The following is a 21,014-nucleotide window of genomic DNA, read 5'->3' on the forward strand; positions in this document are numbered from 1 at the left end:
CTATCTCTATCTCTATCTCTATCTCTATCTCTATCTCTATCTCTATCTCTATCTCTATCTCTATCTCTATCTCTATCTCTATCTCTATCTCTATCTCTATCTCTATCTCTATCTCTATCTCTATCTCTATCTCTATCTCTATCTCTATCTCTATCTCTATCTCTCTCTCTCTATCTCTATCTCTATCTCTATCTCTATCTCTATCTCTATCTCTCTATCTCTATCTCTATCTCTATCTCTATCTCTATCTCTATCTCTATCTCTCTCTCTCTATCTCTATCTCTCTCTATCTCTATCTCTATCTCTATCTCTATCTCTATCTCTATCTCTATCTCTCTCTATCTCTCTCTATCTCTCTCTATCTCTCTCTATCTCTCTCTATCTCTCTCTATCTCTCTCTATCTCTCTCTATCTCTCTCTATCTCTCTCTATCTCTCTCTATCTATCTCTATCTATCTCTATCTATCTCTATCTATCTCTATCTATCTCTATCTATCTCTATCTATCTCTATCTATCTCTATCTATCTCTATCTATCTCTATCTATCTCTCTCTATCTCTCTCTATCTCTCTCTATCTCTCTCTATCTCTCTCTATCTCTCTCTATCTCTCTCTATCTCTCTCTCTCTCTCTCTCTCTCTCTCTCTCTCTCTCTCTCTCTCTCTCTCTATCTCTATCTCTATCTCTATCTCTATATCTATATCTATATCTATATCTATATCTATATCTATATCTATATCTATATCTATATCTATATATATATATATATATATATATATATATATATATATATATATATATATATATATATATATATATATATATATATATATATATATATATATATATATATATATATATATATATATATATATATATATATATATCTCCCTCTCTATCTCTATATATATATATAAGTAACACATTCATACTCAGTATTAAAACTATGAACATGGGGGTGAAAATGGGAATCAGGGGGTAGTCTTATATGCGATTATTTGTAAAATAAAAAAAAATCAAGGAAATTCTCAGGGTGCAGTTTATATGCACGTTTACCTTATATGCGAGTAAATACAGTAATTAACAATAAACTCGACAAGGTCAGCATCATTATGCCGAAACATTAACTATTTTTCTAAACCGCTTATCCTCAGAGGGTTCTGGAGCATATCCCATCTGAATACAGGCACCAGGCGAGGAACACCTTTTAACGGTGGCAAGCCAATTGCAGGGCACAAGGAAAGGAACAATCATTCAGGATCAAACTCATACCCAGTGGCAAATTAGAGTAGAGTATTTGACCAGCCCGTGTTTTTTCAGAGGGTTGAAACATGTTAATTTGTTTTAGTCCATTTCTAAGGGAAACGTTTGTTTGAGTTATTAGAAAATCGAGATACGTCCTCGAACGCATTAAGCTCGTATCTCGAGGTACTACTGTACATAAATGAAAACGTCACAGTCTCTTTTTTCAATTGAATTGGGAGTGACATACTGACGTGTTGTGTGATGAATTGATCCAGTAATGCGACAGAGGGTTGTTCATGTCTTGGTTGTTGATCTCCGATAATTTATCATCCCACACAGAATTCTCCTTGGAGAAGAGGAAGCTGAGAAACTAGGAAAAAAATTAAGAAAGGTCACATGCAAGAAATAATATAACTAGCATATCAGTAAAGGGCATTTTAAAAATAAATGAAACAGTATTAGCTGTCTTAAAGTTAGTACCTCGCTGACAGTGAACTCAGGGTCATTGGTTTTTCTCATTGTGTCATCAATGAACATAGTCATCAACTTTCTAACTTTATTGAGATCGCTAGCCCAAGACTCCTTTAGGAATAGAAAGCAAAACACATACTGCATTCCATCTCAAATGTTATTCAGGTGAGTTCAGTCTTGATGAAAGACAACATTGATTCTGTGTATGTTCGCCTCACACTCGATTCTTCTCTTGGTCGACAACAATTAGAAACTTAACTCCACTGCTTGGAGAATGGTTCTCATTTGCAATCCTATTTTGACAAAGCACCATGGTCTATGACCTGAAAGCGCTTACTCTGGTTACATTAAAACTTGACTGGAAACCACGCTGGTAGGTCCAGATTTGATGAAACCAAAAACACAATACAGTCGTATATCTACTTACCAAATTACCGTATATACACGCATATAAGCCGCTTTTGTCAGGACATAAATTGACCAATAAATAAAGAGATCTACCTTTTAAATCAGTTCTCTTACCAGGACGGACATATGCAGAGTCTGCATCACTACAGACGCCACACCAAACTGCTTTTCGATTTCCCGCTCCATCCTTCCCTCACTTGTGAACAGGACCCGGAGTTACCAAAGTGCTTCTACTTGAGGAAGAATCTCATTCTTGACCTTAAGAGGACAGTCCACCTTGGTTTCAGGTGCTAATTCTTATTGTGACTGTTTCTCTCTTGGTTGCGAACTGAAGAAGCCAAAAGAACTAAATCATCCTCTAAATATAGAGTTGCAATACTGAGGCCACTGAACATGACCCCCTTAAAGCCTCGGAAGTGCCAAGATATTCTATCCATAAAGGTTATGGTAAGAACCGGTGGCATAGGGCAGCCATGGCTATGATAAACAGAGTCTGACCAGTACATCAAATGTCTGAACTCCATCATTAAATTTCCCGATGACACCACTGGGGTCGGACTCATCTCAGGAAAGGAGTCTGCCTATCGAGATGAGGTCAACAAACTGTCTTTATGGTGTTTGGTGAACAATCTCACACTGAACACCACGCACAAAGCACAAAAAAATAGACTTTAAGACAGTTGTGTTCCCACAGCCATCAGGACTCTGAACTTGCGGTAGGACGACACACAATCCCTCCTGTGCAATAAGTTATGTCAGGTAACATGAAAGACGTTGGGTGGTTATCTGCCTCCTGCTGACTGATTGAAGGTAAGTGAGGAGGTAAGTGATCCAGGATGGCGGCGCGCACAGGTGCTGCTGGGTCTTGCTCTCCAGTTTGGTGTTTTGTTCCCTCAGTATTGTCGTTGCGAGGCAAACTTTTTCTACAGCCGCCAGGTGCGATATATCCATCACAGGACTCCCCGGGGGAGACAGTCGGATGCCTTCTCCAAGTGCACAAAACACATGAGCCAGAGGCGAACCTGCTTAAGCTAAGGAGCTGATCTCCAGTTCTGAAGCATGACACGATGTCTACGAGATGTTACAGATACATGCCAACCAAGACAAACCCACATTATCCAGAGCCTTTAGAAACTCCAAGTGGATCTCATCAACTCATGTGGCTTTGCCTTCGGGGAGTTTTCTAACCACCTCAATTACTTCAACCCCTGAGTCCCCATGTTCTGCTTCCTCATGAGAAGACATGTCGGTGGACTTGAGGATGTCTTCAAAGTATTCTGCAAGCTATTTAACTATATCCGGAGTTGAGTTTAGCATCATCCTCTTCCCACTATACACAGTGTTGGTGCTGCACAGCTTTCCCCTCGTGAGATGCAGGATGGTGGACTAGAAATTCTTTGAAATCGTCCGAAAGTCATTCTCATTGACCTCACTGAACTCCTACCATGTCGGGGACTAGGATCCGCACTTTCAGTTCATCTTTGAATAAGAATGTCCAGGAATGCACCCTCTTCCGAGCTGAAATATTTTGGCTTTGGTTCTAATAATGTCGGTGTCCAGAGCAGTCTCCCTACAGTCCGTGATTCCGACCGATGGAGCCTTCTCCATCTTAACTATATTATTCCTTGTAGTTACCACTCGCTTGGTGTCCTTGAAAAAGGGTATGCTTGCCGTCTTCCGAATGTTTGCTTCTTCCTTCTTCATGTAACGTAGGGTAGATTCTTTTATGTTGCCATAGATGACGCAAGAGACTTAGGAGGCATTTTAAATGGCCAAACAATGCTGGAAATAGGCTCAGCGTAGTTTCTGTAATCCAAAATGTAATCCGAATAAAATGAAAGAGAAGGCAAGTTGACGTTTTTCTCGGTTTGCATTAACAAAACATGATGTACTGAAGCTGTAAATGTTGAAGCCGAACAGTGCTGAAGGATCACAGTACATGCTTTCGAGCTTGTTTGCAACATGTTTTCTTCAGTCAACTGGATTAACTGTCATATGGCATCCTTCAAACCTAGTGTGCTGGCACTTCTAGTGTCTCATTTTTTAGGGTTTATCTTGGCACCTCACAGCCAGCCCGTAGATGCTGATCATAGGATGGGGTCAAGTGCAGGGAAACGCAGGGTGGTGGATAACTCCAACTAATTTAATAGCAAGGTACGAAAAACTAAGCATAAGCAAAAGCACCAGACTATTCATGTGGACTATGACGTGACGTAACATTTATGACGAGCTGACATGCACTAAGCAACTGAGGCTTTTCATAGAGAGAAAGGGGGCTAACACGACAGCAAATTGACTGGGACACAACAGGCAAACAACATACTAAGAAAAACACATTGAGGTGCTCCGGAGGACGAGTGGTGGGTGGTTCGCACGTCAGCATCACAATTCTGCGGTCGAGGGTTCGATCCCAGGTGGGTCCTCATAGTGTGGAATTTGTATATTCTCCCAGGGCTTACGTGAGTTTTCTCTGTATTCCTCCAATAACATGTATGGTAGACCCCTTGAACACTCAACTCCCCCAAGGTATGAGCGTGAATGGTTGTCCGTCTCCTTGAGCCCTGCAATTGTCTGGCCCTCATTTCAGGATGCCCATAGTTAGCTGGGATAGTCTCCAGCATCGCCATGACCCTGGTGAGGCTAAGCGGTTCGGAAAATGATAGAATGAATGAACTCAACACAAACAAACTCAAAACCAAAAAGCACTTTCCTTTGGTTTTATTGATGAATCAAGGAATAAAGGGATGGATTGGAATTGGCCCACAATGCCGTAGTGACGGAAACCTACTTTGGTGTAGCCCAGTCTTTACCAGAAAATTCTATATAATGCCCGCAGCTAGGTGGAGCAAACAACAAAACAAGGTTGCACAAGGACCAAGCATCCTGTATTAGGTAGCTGATAGCCCATACTCCAGGAGTCCCCCACCCCTATATGATTCCACACAGGACAAGATAAAATGGCCTTTTAATGCAAAACAAAGCATGCTCTATGTAAGCTATGTGTGAACTTCTTTGCATAGGCCAGGACCCTGTGTAGAACTAGAGTGTTGTCCCAGGGCCAGGCTGAAAAGAAAAATTCTTCTTCTTAACTTGAGGTTCGACTTTTTGGTGAAATCTCTTCTACACAGCCCCTGATAAACCTGATCATAGAGGAAAGGATGTGCAATAGTTGGTCGTCCTTTCCTAATTCTTCGAAATGGGCTGAGATTGTATGAGTATGGAACACCCTCTGTGGGACCAGGACCAAATGTGTGCTAAACCATGGCAGGAAATATTTAGTTAAAATCTATTGTGTTTGTATACTACCTTAGTCTTCCCTACCATAAATCAGGCAAGGCAAATTGGGACTCTGATGCCAGGAGTTGCCTGTTTTTGGAAAGTCCATAAGAACCAAGAATCCAGACACATGCAATTGACAGACCGTAGATTTTCTTGAAAGGTTTCTTTTGCATCACATTTCCAGTTCTCAATTGTATGTTCAGTTCATATCTGCTACTTAACACACCGATTCTACATGATTGTGTCTTCCATTAATTATAAAAGCAGGTGAAATAAATGTTTTTGGTGGAGATTAAACATAAAATATGATAAGAGAAAAGACAAAGTATCTGCCGAACGAAATATACAATTTAAATTTGCATACCTTCTGCTGATAGATAAGAAAACGTTGGAAGTCATTGAGGAAAACCACTGAAGCATCAGGTTTATCCCTATTACTGTATGGCAGAAAAAAGAGAACATCGTCTAACAGAGAATCCATATGAATAAGTCAGTGTGACTTGATATTTTATGTGCAAGACAAATGTCATCCTTTCCAACATTAAAAAAAGGAGCTTACCCCAAAATGAATGAGCAATCCTTTTTTAACTCTTCTAGAATCTAAGTGAAAAGGAAATGAAAATACTCGATAACTACAAGCCAAATTCCAATGAAGATGGACCATTGTGTTCAACATAATCAACAAAATAAAACAATGATTTACAAATCATATTTAACCTATGTTTAAATGAACACAAGACATTTAATATTCCAATTTCACAAATAATTTGTAATGGATGTGACATGTTTACTACTTTATAATGTTATCTTTTCCTTTGAACTACATTAAGAAAATATGTTCTGAGTGAGAAAATATTAATTGTAGCATTGTAGATGGAAATCTTTTCCATTTTTTGTTTGATGTACAGTTTAAGTTGTTCAATAGGCTGGGGTCTCCAAAGGCTACTTTTATACTTCATAATGTCACAAAGTTTTAGCGGGAGACAGGTCCTGAATGCATGCATCCTCTCTCTCCCTCTCCAGTTAATTATTTTTTTGCCGAAAACAAAGTTTATCAGTTTGAACATTTCCCTTAGTTGAAGTACATGAAATCTGTTTGAAAGTAAGTGCTGTTCAGAATCACTGAGTTTTATGCGAACTCATTTGTTCAGTTTGAGGTTTGCTCAATCTGTCAACACTGCGACACCTACGCATGCACACACTCATTTAAGTTATTTTCATAAAATAACAAACAATGCCGGGTTTATTTATGAAAAAAAATTTAAATATATTTGTGCTCCACGTCTGACAAGTCTAGGATGTAGTTTTCCCTTTGCCGGAAGTCACCTAGGATAGGCAACCCTTATGAGGATGTGCGGTATGGTAGATGAATGAATTAATGAATGTTAATATTTCAACCTTTATTTCCTATAGATGAGACTACAATCCCTTAAAAAAATTAAGTGAGATAAAGACAAAGATAGAAGGCCGAACGTGAAAAGATTTTTTTGGGCGACATTGCAGTACACTAATGGGACATATCAACCCTTCCAATAACAAAGACATACGAAAGCCACCTCTGCAGAAAGTGAGGAATTTACAAGAGATAGTTTTGTAAACCTCAAGCAGAATTAACAGTGCTTTTAATTTTATTCTATGCCACTTAACTCAGCGGTCAACGGGTAAACTTTGACTAGAATGGGTGTAAATTTATGTTGTACGACTGTTTCTATATAGTAAAGAATAGTTAGGCATCGACACATTTTTATGTGTTGATTTGTATTCAATGTTTTATATTTTACACAAAAGATGGAATTTTATTTCAGTTTAAAACTGGCAATGACTAGACGTGCAACAAGACGTGCAGAAAGACTAATGCATACTGTGAAGTTTCAAAAGCATAAAACACTGTACATTCTGTTGCAGACTGACAGAAACATTCAGAGAAACGCTGTCATCTCCTTCAAGATTGTATTCTGGCTCAGGTGGTTAAAAGATGCACAATTGTGTTGACTTAGGAACCATTTTAACCATATCAGCGTGAACACTTACGTAGTGGATTGACAGTCAAGACGGACACATCTACAAAAACCTAAAACTGACAGGGCAGGCCGTTTTTTGAAAGCCTTCTTTTATTACAGGTACTCACTCTTGTTTTATTTATTTACATTTGTCAGGGTTTGTTTACTTTTGCCTAATCCGACAATTTATTAATTTAAATTTGACTTTAGAGGACTTACATATTGGTTAAACGTGATTTACAAATACTAGTTGAATAATGATTTTATTCATGTTTAGCACAATGCCCCAACTGAATTTGAAAATGGTTGTAGTAAACTGTGCACATATCATACAATAAAATGAGTAATACTTACCTCATTCTGTTCAAACATTATAAGATTGTACAATTTATGAAACTGCTCGAAGTTCAAACAATCATGTTTTGCTCCTATCTCCTGTGGAGAAAAGGCATAAATAAATACTAGTGACCATGCTATCCATTTGTTTTCTCTACCAGACTGTTTCCCAACCACTGTACCGCGGCCCACTGGTGTTCCATGAGCAATGATCAGTGTGCCGGGGAAAATACACCTGACAAGAAGTAAAAAAATTCTAATCTTAACAGATCAATATTTAAATATGACAAACAATAAGTATACCACATACTCTACTTATGGAATTAATTGGTTCAAGAATTTTTTTCGTAATTTAATATTTTGTAAGTAAATTGTAAATTTTGCAATTTGTTCATGTTTCTCAAAAAAACAACTAAACACTTGAAGAGAAATTTAATTAGTGATGTAATACCAAACATGCAAAAACCTGTTCTATTTGTGCAGTAGTACAATAGAGTAAGGAAGAAGCTAACGTTAGCACACAAACACATTCACATAAACACACTAAACAACTTCAAATTCTTATAATCTCATCTCATCCACTTAATATTAAAAAGAACTCAAAAAGAGTAAAAAGCTCTCCATCTTGCCGTTCAGCACAGAAAGGCCATGCCAAGGAGTCGTCGCTTTAACCTCCTAAGACCCAAACTCTTGCAAGGCATGCATTTTTATTTATTTTGATATTTAGGCTATTTGGGACCTGATCAGTGTAAAAACCTGATGTAGTTTGAGAAAAAAAATGATGTCCACATCATAATTGGACGCCAGGTCCTTGTAGTGCAACATTTAACATTGCAGTTTTTGACAACCAAAAATGTGATATCCACACATGTGGATGCCAGGTCATAGGAGGTTAAATGCTTCATTCCTTCCTTCACGCTGTAGTATTATTGTGGAATATTGTGCTGGCCGTGAGTCGCACATAACATCCTATGTTTATATGAGCAGGAGTCGGTCTGACTTAGCAAAAAAAAGATATCGGACGTTGTGTTTTGGCCAAAACGATGACGAAGGAAAGTAGATGTCCTTCATGTTTTCACTGTACTGTGCTTAGCCTATAAAAGATGCCAAACTTTGCAATATAAGAGGTCTCCCCCACCCCTCCCTAAATGTCTTTTCCTCTTTATTGGTGCCTAAATTTGGAAATGTCTAATGGCGAACCTGCCACAAAATATAAATCAGACAGTGTAGATTACAGGAATAAAATCAAATTATGACACTAAAAGTTTTATTGTTGTTATTTTACATCAACAGGAAGTTGTTTGGTTTAATGGGCTGAGACTTTTGGCAGACAAAACTACTTTTGGCAGACAAAACTACTTTTGGCGTAATATTAGGAGGTTGAAGTACTTAATATTACCAGAAAAAAGTCGTAAAAATTACAAGGTTAAAGTTGTTTTATTACTTAAGTTTATATTACGTAAACCGGATGGTGTTTTTGGGGCACATTCAACTTTTGGAAACGTAAGGGTCGATCTGAACACAAATCAGCATTTGGCGACATGGCAAGAGCAAAGTGTTGTCACACGCATGTCTCTCACTCTGTCTTTCCATACTAGGTAAAAGTTGGTGAACCGAAGTGTCCACAACAGTTTTAAAGCATTTTGGACACAAGACATGAAACAAAAACTATAAAAACAAAAACAATACCAAGAACTTGTCTTTCAGGGACCGAGCACTGGAAGGCTTGTAATTGAGCAAAGGAAGAAGAGTCTTCAGCTCCTTGATTGATATGCTGTAAAATTGACATGGATGTACATGAAAAAAAAATGTGCAATGAAACGCTATTGGCTAGTCTTCATACGAGGGGTCGGGAACCTATGGCTCGCATATATGGCACTTTTGATGATTGCATGTGGCTCTTCTCCAAAATGTGAAACTCACTGAAGAGAGAACTGAGTCCTGAGGAGACTCATAGGAGTTTCCATACCACTGTGGCACTTACACTAACTACCTCTGGTGCCACTACACCAGCGGCAGTCCGTGCATTTTCTAGCGACACCTTCAATCCAACATTCTACATTTCATAGCTATAAAACCTCTACTGCATCTACAGCTGCGACACAAAAATGAATAGCCTCATACAATTAAAATATTATTTAGGGATATGGCCATATTTTACTCACCAAAAATCAATTTTAATGGTACACAATACCCATCCTCCTTTCTTTCTTCCTTCTTTTCTATCGCCATCTAATTTAATGCTGAAATTTGAGCCTGTCCTGTTGTATTTCTGGCATACATTTTCCTTCGATTTAGTGCTAAAAATGTTCGTTGCCGTTTGTGACAGATCTGCTTGCTTTGGAGTTGTTCGATCTTTATAATGATGTCCAGCTTTTTTTCTCTTGAAAGGGCTTTAAATCAACACAACAATGTATTTGCTTGTGCAGCTTGCTCCAGATACAGTTTGGTAGCTTTGGCCCGCCTACTCTCTCACCAGCCAATCAAAGTTGGTGAAAGCGATGACATATCCTGACGCCAGCGAGAAGGCAATGACGCATCCCTACGCTTGCGACAAGGCATTGTGGTGTTGCCAACTCGAAATCTGATTGGTTAAAGCAAGTCTTATCAACGCTTGTTTAATGCAGCAGAGCCCGCAGAACTGATTGTTAAGGCCTTGTGGCAGATTTCTGACCCTGGCAACAAATAATGGCTGAAATGTGGTTTGTTAAATGCTTCAATATGAAAACACACATCTGGAAAAGCAATGAAAGGAAGCTAACAGACAATTTGGAATTATTCAATAAGTATTGATGGACAAAATGTAATATATGATTCAGATATTTCTGAGGCCAGCAGAGAAAGCCTTGAAGGCCCGGGCGGCCCGCCATGCGTGATCTGGCCACAATCATCAGGGACTATCAATCACAGCAGTGCTCAATATGTACATTGATAGCCACCTACTAGTCCAAGGGTAGTGACCATGTGGCTCTTGAGCCGCATGCGGCTCTTTTATTAATATATTATTTTGTATATACTGTGGCTTTCTGCCTCGTTTCATGTTTTTTTTTATATTTATTCTCCCTTAAAACACACTCAAATTTATCAGGACCCATGAAAAATAATAAAATTAATATTTTAAAAATAATTTAGCAGATTGGATTTTTCAATGCTGTTTCTAACGTAAGGGACCGACAATCATTTCCACGAGTGTGGATCTTTGACTCCCACAGTTTAAAATTTTTGCTCTTTGTGCCTAAGTTATTCGACATTTCTGTACTATTTGATCGTCAAGTTCGGCGTGGTAGATCGCATGGCAGTGATTTGATCAGCTTATTAAATTATAATAGTGTTACCTCGAGATACGAGCTTATTGCATTTCGGGACTGATATTGTATGTTGATTTACTTGTTACTCCAATGAACGTTTCCACAGAAATGAATTAAACAAATTAATTTGTTCCAACCCTCTGAAAGAATACCAAAAACAGGATATTGCATTAGAAAACCTTTTTATTTGTTCTAATTTGCTATCTATTAACAAAGTAACAAATAACTAGTGGTTTAATAGTATTAAAATGTGTTTAATTGTATTCAAATTTGTTTAAAATTAGTCGGATTTCGCAGAGGGAGGGACAAAGAGGCGAGGGGGACTTTTTGCACGGCAATGCGCTCGTAACATAACATAAACAAATTTAAATGAACTTGGATTACGATGCAGACACTCAAAAATAGGTTTAATCGAACCGTACACTAAACTTAATTTAAAAAAAAAAAAAAAATTGATACCTTTCTTCTCCCGGGTTGGCTCTACTTGCCCTGCTTCCACCCTGACTTTCAGATGCAACTTATCGAGGGTTGTTTGCTTTTGTCTTCCTTTCAAAATATTTAGAAAATTATGCACACAAATGTCCTCACAATAGGATAACGCACGACCAATTGCCAACTTGCCCGGGAAGTAGGACTCCTTTCGTATTAGCAAACAAGCTACACCATTCGCACTGACTAACAAGAATAAAAACACTGAAAAAATGCAACGCTCCGCCCATCGCTCATAGAGATATTACTCGAGGGAGTTGCAACCAGAAAGACAGTGCCCATGATGTTCTTATGAGCAGCCTCTCGTGTCCACTGTATGTATGCTCGTATATAAAAAAAAATGTCCCGTATCTCAAAATAAATTTTAGCTCAAAATTTTAGTCCTATCTCAGATTGCTCATATGTTGGGGCACTCGTATGTCGAGGTAATACTATATTAGATAAGGGTCATGAGCTGTCAAACAGCACCATTGTGCGTCCAAACGTAATTAGTACATGTCCACACTACATATGTTGATTCATGCAGTGTTTCCAAGAATATCAGCATAAGTAACTGTGTAACTTTGGCAGTGGCCTGGAAAAAAAGGTAGATCGCGCTATGTTGTCTCATTAAAAAGTAGATGTGGAGCAAAAAAAGTTTGAGCACACCTGATCAATTGCATAGTCCATAAGTTTCATACGTTTTAATAGTTTTGGGGAGAGTATGTTCTGCATTGTGTTTAATATGCGATGATAAATGTTAATGATTAATGGTAAAAAAATACTAATTGATTAGCAACTGCGTAACAATGTTATTAAAGGAATTTAGAGGCGTATTGCACTTTAAAAGTGTGTAAATTACAAAAAGTGAACACATTGAATTGTAGTTTTTTGCTTTTAAGTTATATGAGTACGGCTCGCAAGGAATTACATTTAAAAAATATGTATATTTGTACTGCTCACAAAAGGTTCCCAACCCCTCCTTTATGTTATATATCTACAGTGTGCCTGAGTAAATCATATAAATAATAAGCCTGGAAACTGTACCTGTTTGTTTTCTTATGATTGACAGAATACATCTTCTTTCTGAGCCAGCTTGAAACAAAACAAAACCTTGATTCATCACAATTGACTGTCCTCTATTTGCACATACTGTATATTTAGGAGTGTGTGGTGTATAATTACCTCTCAATAAGAACTGGAGTAGGAGAAATCAGTGTTTCTTGGACTAACATTTCAAGCCCAATCATCCATTTATATGCATCCTCCAGAGAGTCAGCTGAGGCGGTTGGGCGGTGGAGGTTGGGTTCAGATTGGTTATCAGACATATTGAACAGTACTGTTAAGCTAGCTACTTCGACCCAGAGAATGCTAAATCAGAGTGTCTTATATGGCTTTTTTTAATTCAGGAAGTGCAGCTGGACGGAGGAAGGTTTAGGGTGACAGAAAAACTAAAAATATAAAGAGAAGGAATAACTAAACAGAAAAATTAAGATATATACTAGAAACCACATATCCACGTATAACAAGTTAAAATGTTTAGTCATCATCTAAAGTCGCTATAATCTAATGAACCCGATGCCTGATGGCTTTAGCCCACCACATGGCTCAGCATCAATGCCAGCTGAACATATGGTGTCTCCGGCCACAGCAGCGCTCATTCAATGCTCCCTAATTAGACAGGTTGGAGAAGGGTGTAACACACCACTTGTTCGTTTGATAACTACTATAGGTGAGATTTTTAGCCCGACCTGAAATTCGGGTCGGGTCTAAAATGTCAATCATTACTATGGATCGAGTCTCGCTGAAAAGAAGTATACCAAAATTATGTGTGGATACTAAAATAAGGAATATTTGATATAAAATATAATTTGGATAAAACAGGAAAGAGCATGCTCTGCGCACGTCACGTTAACGCCACGCTCTTAATAATCTTCCCCTTCGCAAGTCTGCATATATTTTGAGCGAGAAGTTAAGAATAAACTTAAGACAGGAGAACTGAAAAGACAAACACGCACCGGTAGGAGTAAGGTGTGGGAAAGCTTCAAATTGATTGTTGAATATGCGACAGAAACTTGCGTTGGCTTTGCTGAATGTAGTCAATGTGGCGCTTTGCTTTCATATGAGGACAAAAAGACGAGTTGCAATCGTCAAACGTCTATATCATGTAAAAGATGTAAATCCTGACTGGAGAGTCCCGTGTGAGTCCTCACAAATAAAATATTAAATTTTGGGTTTGGGCTCGGGCCTGCAAATCAAGTTAATTCGACGGGCTCGAGCCGGCAAATCAAGTTAAATCGCCGGGCTCGGGCCAGGCCGGACTCTAATACCCACGGCCCGGGTCGAGTCAGGCTGGATTTTTTCGGCCCGATCTTACCTCTACTGACTACAATTGAACCCCGAAGAACGAAGACACAAAAGAAGATTCAACCAATCATAAGAGCGACTGCAAACATAGTTCAACAAGTCTGTGCCCAAACAGTAGAACGGGAAGTTAAATAGGGTGGAAAATTATAATTATGGTGTCCTTAAATGAAGAACCCACCTCCCAGACTGAAGGTGTTGAGAACAAACTGTGAGCCATAGAATATGGTAAAGCAGGTATTGTCGTCATGTTTATCCCTGCCATCTTTGAACCGCTCAAAGTCTTTTGAATTTCTCCCTGGACGAACCTCTCGGATCTCAAATAGATCCACTGAAACACAGAAGAAGCACATGAACTATTAAAATTGTCTTACATGAGGAATGACATTTAATCACTTTTACCTACCCTTTATTGAATGACGCCGGCAAATGACAAATATATTTGTCATTCAAATATTGATTCAGTCATTACCCAAGCCACTTATCCTCATGAAAGTCGCAGGAATGCTGACTACTAGCAGTAGTCGAGTCACACCAAGATCTGGTTGACAGACCGGGTATGAGGAAGCAACTACACACAAGTGCTACACGCCTTCATTAGGTTGTTCCAGTGACTGCCTTTTATATTACTATATCACATTTTACTACATGAAAACAGAACTATCTAGCTGCATATGGAGACGGAGGTAGTGTGCCTTGTGCTTAGTATTGTGCTGCAAACCATGACTCTCTCTTCAATGATAAAGTGTGGTTTTGCGCTCTTTTAAAAAAAATAAAGTACTACATCTTCACACAAAGAAGAGTTCCCCAACCTTTTTAGCTGTTTTTTTGCATTGAAATTTTTTAAGGCACACCACCATCTGAAAATCTTATCATTTAAAACTATGTCGCTTAAATTAACAATCTAAAGTCGTTCTTAACAAAGTTTAATCGACAGAAATCAAATAATAACCCAAATTTCAAATTTTTCAGACCAACGTAATGTCACCAAAAATTGGTGCAGACCCCGGACATCTTCCGGTTCGAGTGATATAAAAAGAAGTGTTGTAATGTTTTTCATCTCATGATATAATGATTTTTCTCCCAATATTATTTCAATCTCCTAATATTGTGCAAAAAAGCAATGTTGTACTCAAACAGATTTTATGTTGCCAAAAATGATGTCCTTGAAACCAAACAATATTCCGGTTAAAGTAATGTATAAACAAGAAAAGGATGTATATCTTGACTTTTTTTTTTTACACGAAGAGCAGATTAGTGCTCACACAGATGACAAAATTTGATGCCCGTGAAGCCAAACTACTTCCAGTTTACATAACAGGAAAAGAAGCAAAAAAAATTACCATTTTATGATTTAAATCTGTATAATCTATGATTTAATGTTCATCATATTTTTATCTTAATCTCGCAATAGTTCAGTTTTAATCTCTTATTTAAACATTTTCCTCTCAGAATATTACACTGTATGACTTCTTGTAATTTTCCAAGGCAAACCTGACCAGTGTTCACGGCACACCAGTGTGCCGCACAACACTTCTTGGAAAAAACTGGCATAAAGTACTTACAGACACCATCAGTCTTTTCTGCAGTGCGTGTCCAAGCAACCTGATGTGATTCCATGATGACTTGAACAGTGAGCCTCTCTGCCTTTTGCCGGAAGACTGTCATGACCATACCCATCTCCATTTCACGTTTGATTACACTCTTCCTGTACTCTGTCATCTCTCCGTGTTGCACGCAATGTGCCATTTCTCAAATCTTTGTAGAACATAAGGGAAACAAACATATTTGATAACTGATTGCAAAGATTCAGATTTTTTTTCCATAACTGACATGGATTCAAATATTCTACAGCATATTACTTATGTTTGGATCAACACTGTGAGAAGGGTAAAGGCATTAAAAGATATACCCAATAGTTATAGCTCACTTTTTTTCTTATAACAACATTCTATAATTCATCGGAATGTCTGTCCACCTAGCCTAATTAATATAATTTGAGTTCATCCCCCCCTGATGAGTCCTCACTTTATCGTTGTGGTGGGGTTTATGTGATCCAACGTTCCTTGGAGCTATGTAATATGGAGCCTTGTGCCCCTGGTAAGGTCACCCATGGTAAACTGTTCTGGGGTGAGGGACCAGACAAAGAATGTGCTAGAAGACCTCTTATGACGAGCAACATTCTCAAAAGGCGTATTCCCTCGCCCGGACGCCGGTCACCGGAGCCCCACTCTGGGGCCAGGCCTGGAGGAGGGGCACGATGAGGAGCACCTGGTGGCAGGGGCTACTCACCCATGGGGCCTGGCCAGGCACAGCCCAAAAACACTGCGTGGGTTCCCCTTCCCATGGGCTCACCACCCGCAGCCAAAGGAGGGATCCTTGCGGTCCGATCCCCGGCTGCAGAAACTGGCTCTTGGGACTTGGAATGTCACCTCTGTTTGGGAAAGAGCCCAAGTTAGTGCTTGAGGTTGACTAATTCCAGCTTGATGTAGTCGGGCTCACCTACACGCACAGCTTTGGTTCTGGTACCACTCCTCTCGAGGGAGGTTGGACACTCTTCTACTCCGGAGTCGCTCACGGTGAGAGACGCCGAGCAGGAGTGGGCATACTTATTGCCCGCTTGGCTCAGTGCCTGAATGTAGGGGTTCATCCTGGTAAATGAGAGGGGATCATCCTTCTATTTTTGAGTCCCCAGTCAGAAGGAGTTTCAATTCCCTCTTTGAAGGAGCACGATGAGGCGGAGACATTGAGTCCAAGTGGACCATGTTTTGCGCCTCTTTTTCTTAGACGGCAGACAGGAGCTGCGGCCGCAAAGTGGTGGTGTCTGTTGTGGCGGCAACCCCAGAAACTGCTGGTACACACTGGTGGTAAGGGGTGAAGAAAAAACCCGGGCATAGGAAGAGTTCGGTGAGGACATGGAGAATGTCTTCCAGGTGGATGTGAGGAAATTTTGGTCCACCACCTGCCGTGACAGAGGAGTGGAAAGCAGTGCACCATCAATCAGTCTACATGTGCTTTGTGCACCTGAAGAAGACGTTCGACCATGTCCCTACCATGGTACCACAAGTATGGAGTTCCGGAACCCCTGGTACTTTATGACCATTGTCAGAGTCTGGTCTACGTAGCCGGCAGTAAGTCAGATCTTAATGTAGTGGGGGTTGAACTCTGCCAGGGCTGCCCTATGTCACCGATTCTATTCATAACTTTTATGGACAAAATATCTAGATTGTTTGGTGGCCTTAGTATTGCATCCCTGCATTTTGCAAATGATGCATTTCCGCTGGCTTCATCAAACCGTGACCTCCAGCTCTTGTTGGAACGATTCGCAACCGAGTGTGAAGCGGTCTGTATGACAAGCAGAACCTACTAATCTGAGATCGTGGTCCTGAGTCAGAAAAATGTGGCATGCCCTCAGGGATTAGGTCCTTCCCCAGGTGGAGGAGTTTAAGTATCATGGGACCTTAAACATGAGTGAGGGAAGAATGGAGCGGGAGGAGATTAACAGGCAGATTAGTGCACCATCTGTAGTTATACGGACTCTGCATCGGTCCATCGTGGTGAAGAAGGATCTGAGCCAAAAGGCAAGGCTCTTTATTTACTGGTCAATCTACGTTCCCACCCTCATCTATGGTCACGAGCTGTGGGTCGTGACCAAAACAACAAGATCCTAGATACAGGCGGCTGAAATTAGTTTCCTATGCACAGTGTCTGGACTCTCTGTGAGAAGCTCGGTCATCTAGGAAGGGGTCAGAGTAGAGCTACTGGTCCTCTGGATAGAGAGGAGAATCCATTTTTTTTAAATGTTCAAAACAATTTCATTAATCAATATCCATATCAGCACGCATTACCAATGAGACTATTGTTAGCCAAAAACTGCATTGTAATCGGACTTGAAATGTGGAAATGTTTTTATCGATTTTTAGCATAACAGTGGAAAATACTGCTTGTTGCTGCCGCATGTGCACTTGTATAGTGCTCCAAAAACTGTTAGCAGTTAGGGTCTGAACATTTCGCATAGATTGGAAAAACTGGGTCAAAGGTCAAAATGTGACCTCGGAATTTATTAGAATCGATTTTTTTGAAGAACCAATTGAAAAATTGGGCACTTAAAATGTTTTCTTCGTCATGGTACTTTTAGAACACAAAGTACTTTTGGTCTCAAAGTTCTGCAGGTACGGAAAAAATGGCCCAAAGGTGCAATTTTCTGACCAAAAAATTGGACATGCTGTTAGAAAAATCTACTTTTTGAAAAACTGGGATCTAAACTCAAAAATCGGCTGCAGTAACATTCTAGAGCTGTATATTTGCAATTTTCTGTTCAAAAACGCATTTAAACAGGATGTATGGTATTCTCTCTGTTTTCTCAAATGTGTTCAACATACATTCATATCTACAGACATTCTCAGGAATGGTAATTTGTATAGATTTACGATGAAGACTTCAACTTCTTAATTAAACTTTTTTTTCATTAAATATTACTTCATTCATTTTCTGAACCGCTTTACCATCATAAGGGTCGCGGGGGGTGCTGGATCCTATCCCAGCTGACTTTGGGGCAAAGGCGGGGGAATCGTTGGATAGTCAATCGCAGGGCAAAAGGAGATAGACAACCACTCACACTCATATAATACCTGGGGGCAATTAAGAGTGTCCAATCAGCCTACCATGCATGTTTTTGGAATGTGGGAGGAAACTGGAGTACCGGGAGAAAAAACACGCAGGCCAAGCGAGAACATGTAAACTCTACACGGGTGGACCGGCCTGGATTAGAACCCGGGACTCCACAGCTGTGGGGCTGACTAGCTAATCACTCATCCACCGGGGCCCCATCTAAATATTCTGTCCATAAAAATGTATACACTAAAATGGCAATATATAGCAGCCGTGGCAGAGTCCAACTCTCACTGGAAACAGATCCGACTTATCACCGGCTATGCGGACCAGACTCTAACATCGGTCACACAGGCACCGGCTGGCTGGACCCCATGTATCGGGGATTCCGGGACACCATACTACTAGAGTACAACCCACTAGACTGTACGGGAAACACGGTCGAAAGCTTTCTCTAAATCCACAAAGAACACGTAGACTGGTTGGGCGAACTCCCATGACCCTTCAAGAACCCCGCTGAGGGTACAGATCTGATTCATTGTTCCACGGCCAGGAGGAAAACCACACTGCTTCTCCTGAATACAAAATTCGAGTGACCTTCCCTAGGCCTCGGACCCTCTTTTTCATTACCCTCGAATAAACCTTCCTGGTGAAGCTGAGGAATGTGATTCCCCTATACTTGGAACACACTCTCCAATTCCCGATTTTAACAAAGGGAGGCACCACCCTTGTCTGCCAATCCAGAAGCACTGTCTCCGAAGTCCACACGATGTTGCAGATGTGTGTCATCGAAGACAACTCCACAACATAGCCTTTCGAAACTCCGGAGTGATTTGAGGCCTTGACACTGAGGAGCTTTCCTAACCATCTCAGTGACTTCAACCCCTGAGATCTGCCTCTATCCCCAGGCTCTCCTTCCTCATGGAAGGTGTGTCAGTGGAACTGAGAAAGTCTTCAAAGTATTCAACCTACCCATTCACAACATCCCGAGTCGAGTTCAAAAGCGCCCCATACCCATTACACTGTTGATGTTACACCGCTTTCCCCTCCTAAGACGTCGGATGGGTGACCAAAATTTCCCTGAAGCCACCATGTCTGTATTTTTGTTCAGAAAACACCCGAGTGCTGCTTGGCCAGCCATTACCAGTCAGCAGTCTCCGGAGGCCCAATATGATTCCTTTCGCCTGACGGCATCCCTCTCCACCATCAGGTTCTGGTGTTTCTGCCACGGCAGGAACCGACCACCTTGCAGATGCTCTGCCGCCACGGCATTAGAGCTCGGTCCTCTTAGACTAAATAACTGCTGCTTGCATAATATTTTTTATGGTGGCGGCCAGGCTCAGAAAAAAAAAACAAGCAGCAGGTATCGATATATTTTGAAGTCTAGCGCGAACTGCGTTACACTTGCACGTGTACTCAAACCCAGCTTCTGAGTTGTACACCGTACTGTGTAGGCTCAGTATTTTCAACAGACCCCTGGTTGTCTATTGAGTATCAAAGTATCCCGATAACTGCTGTTTTTTTTCATTATTATTATTTTTTTTTAATCCGGCGACATTGTGTAATTTTGTATATTATGACAATGTTTGAATTAGTATATGGTATTGTTTATTTGACCGTTCAGGGGATTTTTGAGAATTAAAAAGCGTTGCGTGCACACGGAAATCAAAATCCACAATGACTATTTTATTCCTACACTCATTTTTTCATAGGTAAAGACGAATTTTGGCCTTTTCAATTGAACCCCAAGCAAACGATTGTAGCACAAGCTTGTTGATCTGAAGCTAAATTCATCAAATTAACACAAACATACAGTACAAGCCGCCAAGTTATAAATTTGTAATTTTGTCTTTCGTCATGATCGGTGCGGCAAACAGTAGTAGTACTCTTGTACTAACTAGTGGTACTGAGTGCTTCAATAATTATCCATCCATTTTCCCAAACATCATAGGCACACCGATAAAGACATTACCTCTGCCCGGTTTACGTGCATTAACTAAAGTCCTTGCTTTCAGCTTTACATATTTTCTCGTTAGAGGAAAATATTTCCCCTCGCTCTTCAAAATTACGGTTTACGTCGTAGCAGCAAAATTTGGTATTTCAAATATAATAACCTGACCTACCTTCCACGTCGAACCGATCTTATAAACGGGTCACGGTAGCCAATTTTTTAAAAGTTTATTGTTGTTATTTGATCATGCCTTCAACAATGCCGAATGGGACAGGAGTCGATAAGAGTGTTGACAGTGACAACCACAAAGCATTTTTAGTTCCTCTATCTGGCTATACAAGGAAGTAAAGTGAACTTGCAGTATGTATAAGCCTGGTTGATATTTTAAAAAATGGCCGGAAGGAAAAACGATATGGATATGGAAATAAATGAGGGGGTTTGGAAGAAAGTGTGCAGTTTTAAATTGTTCTATTTCAATCACCTGAGTGAAACAAATCTCGAAATTCTTTAGTAAAATATGAACTAATTTTCACGCTTATTCTTTCTCTTTCTCTCTCTTTCTCTCTCTTCTCTC

At 39.9% G+C, this 21,014-nt stretch overlaps 1 protein-coding gene across 1 annotated transcript in view; it reads right to left on the minus strand.

The window, feature by feature from the left end:
* plcg2 (phospholipase C, gamma 2) overlaps positions 1–20,806 on the minus strand; it is a 69,115-nt gene extending 48,309 nt beyond the window's left edge. Inside the window, exons 1-11 of the mRNA XM_077711862.1 lie at positions 20,613–20,806; positions 15,444–15,636; positions 14,060–14,209; positions 12,700–12,793; positions 12,562–12,609; positions 9,428–9,512; positions 7,757–7,837; positions 5,962–6,002; positions 5,767–5,839; positions 1,725–1,826; positions 1,496–1,614 (exon numbers count right to left, since the gene is read on the minus strand). Coding sequence (XP_077567988.1) covers positions 1,496–1,614; positions 1,725–1,826; positions 5,767–5,839; positions 5,962–6,002; positions 7,757–7,837; positions 9,428–9,512; positions 12,562–12,609; positions 12,700–12,793; positions 14,060–14,209; positions 15,444–15,627 — 977 coding nt within the window. The 5' untranslated portion in view covers positions 15,628–15,636; positions 20,613–20,806. The remainder of the gene's footprint in view (positions 1–1,495; positions 1,615–1,724; positions 1,827–5,766; positions 5,840–5,961; positions 6,003–7,756; positions 7,838–9,427; positions 9,513–12,561; positions 12,610–12,699; positions 12,794–14,059; positions 14,210–15,443; positions 15,637–20,612) is intronic.
* Positions 20,807–21,014: the final 208 nt, after the last annotated feature.

Source organism: Stigmatopora nigra, unplaced genomic scaffold (genome assembly GCF_051989575.1).
Source record: "Stigmatopora nigra isolate UIUO_SnigA unplaced genomic scaffold, RoL_Snig_1.1 HiC_scaffold_50, whole genome shotgun sequence".
NCBI classification, from domain to species: Eukaryota; Metazoa; Chordata; class Actinopteri; order Syngnathiformes; family Syngnathidae; genus Stigmatopora; species Stigmatopora nigra.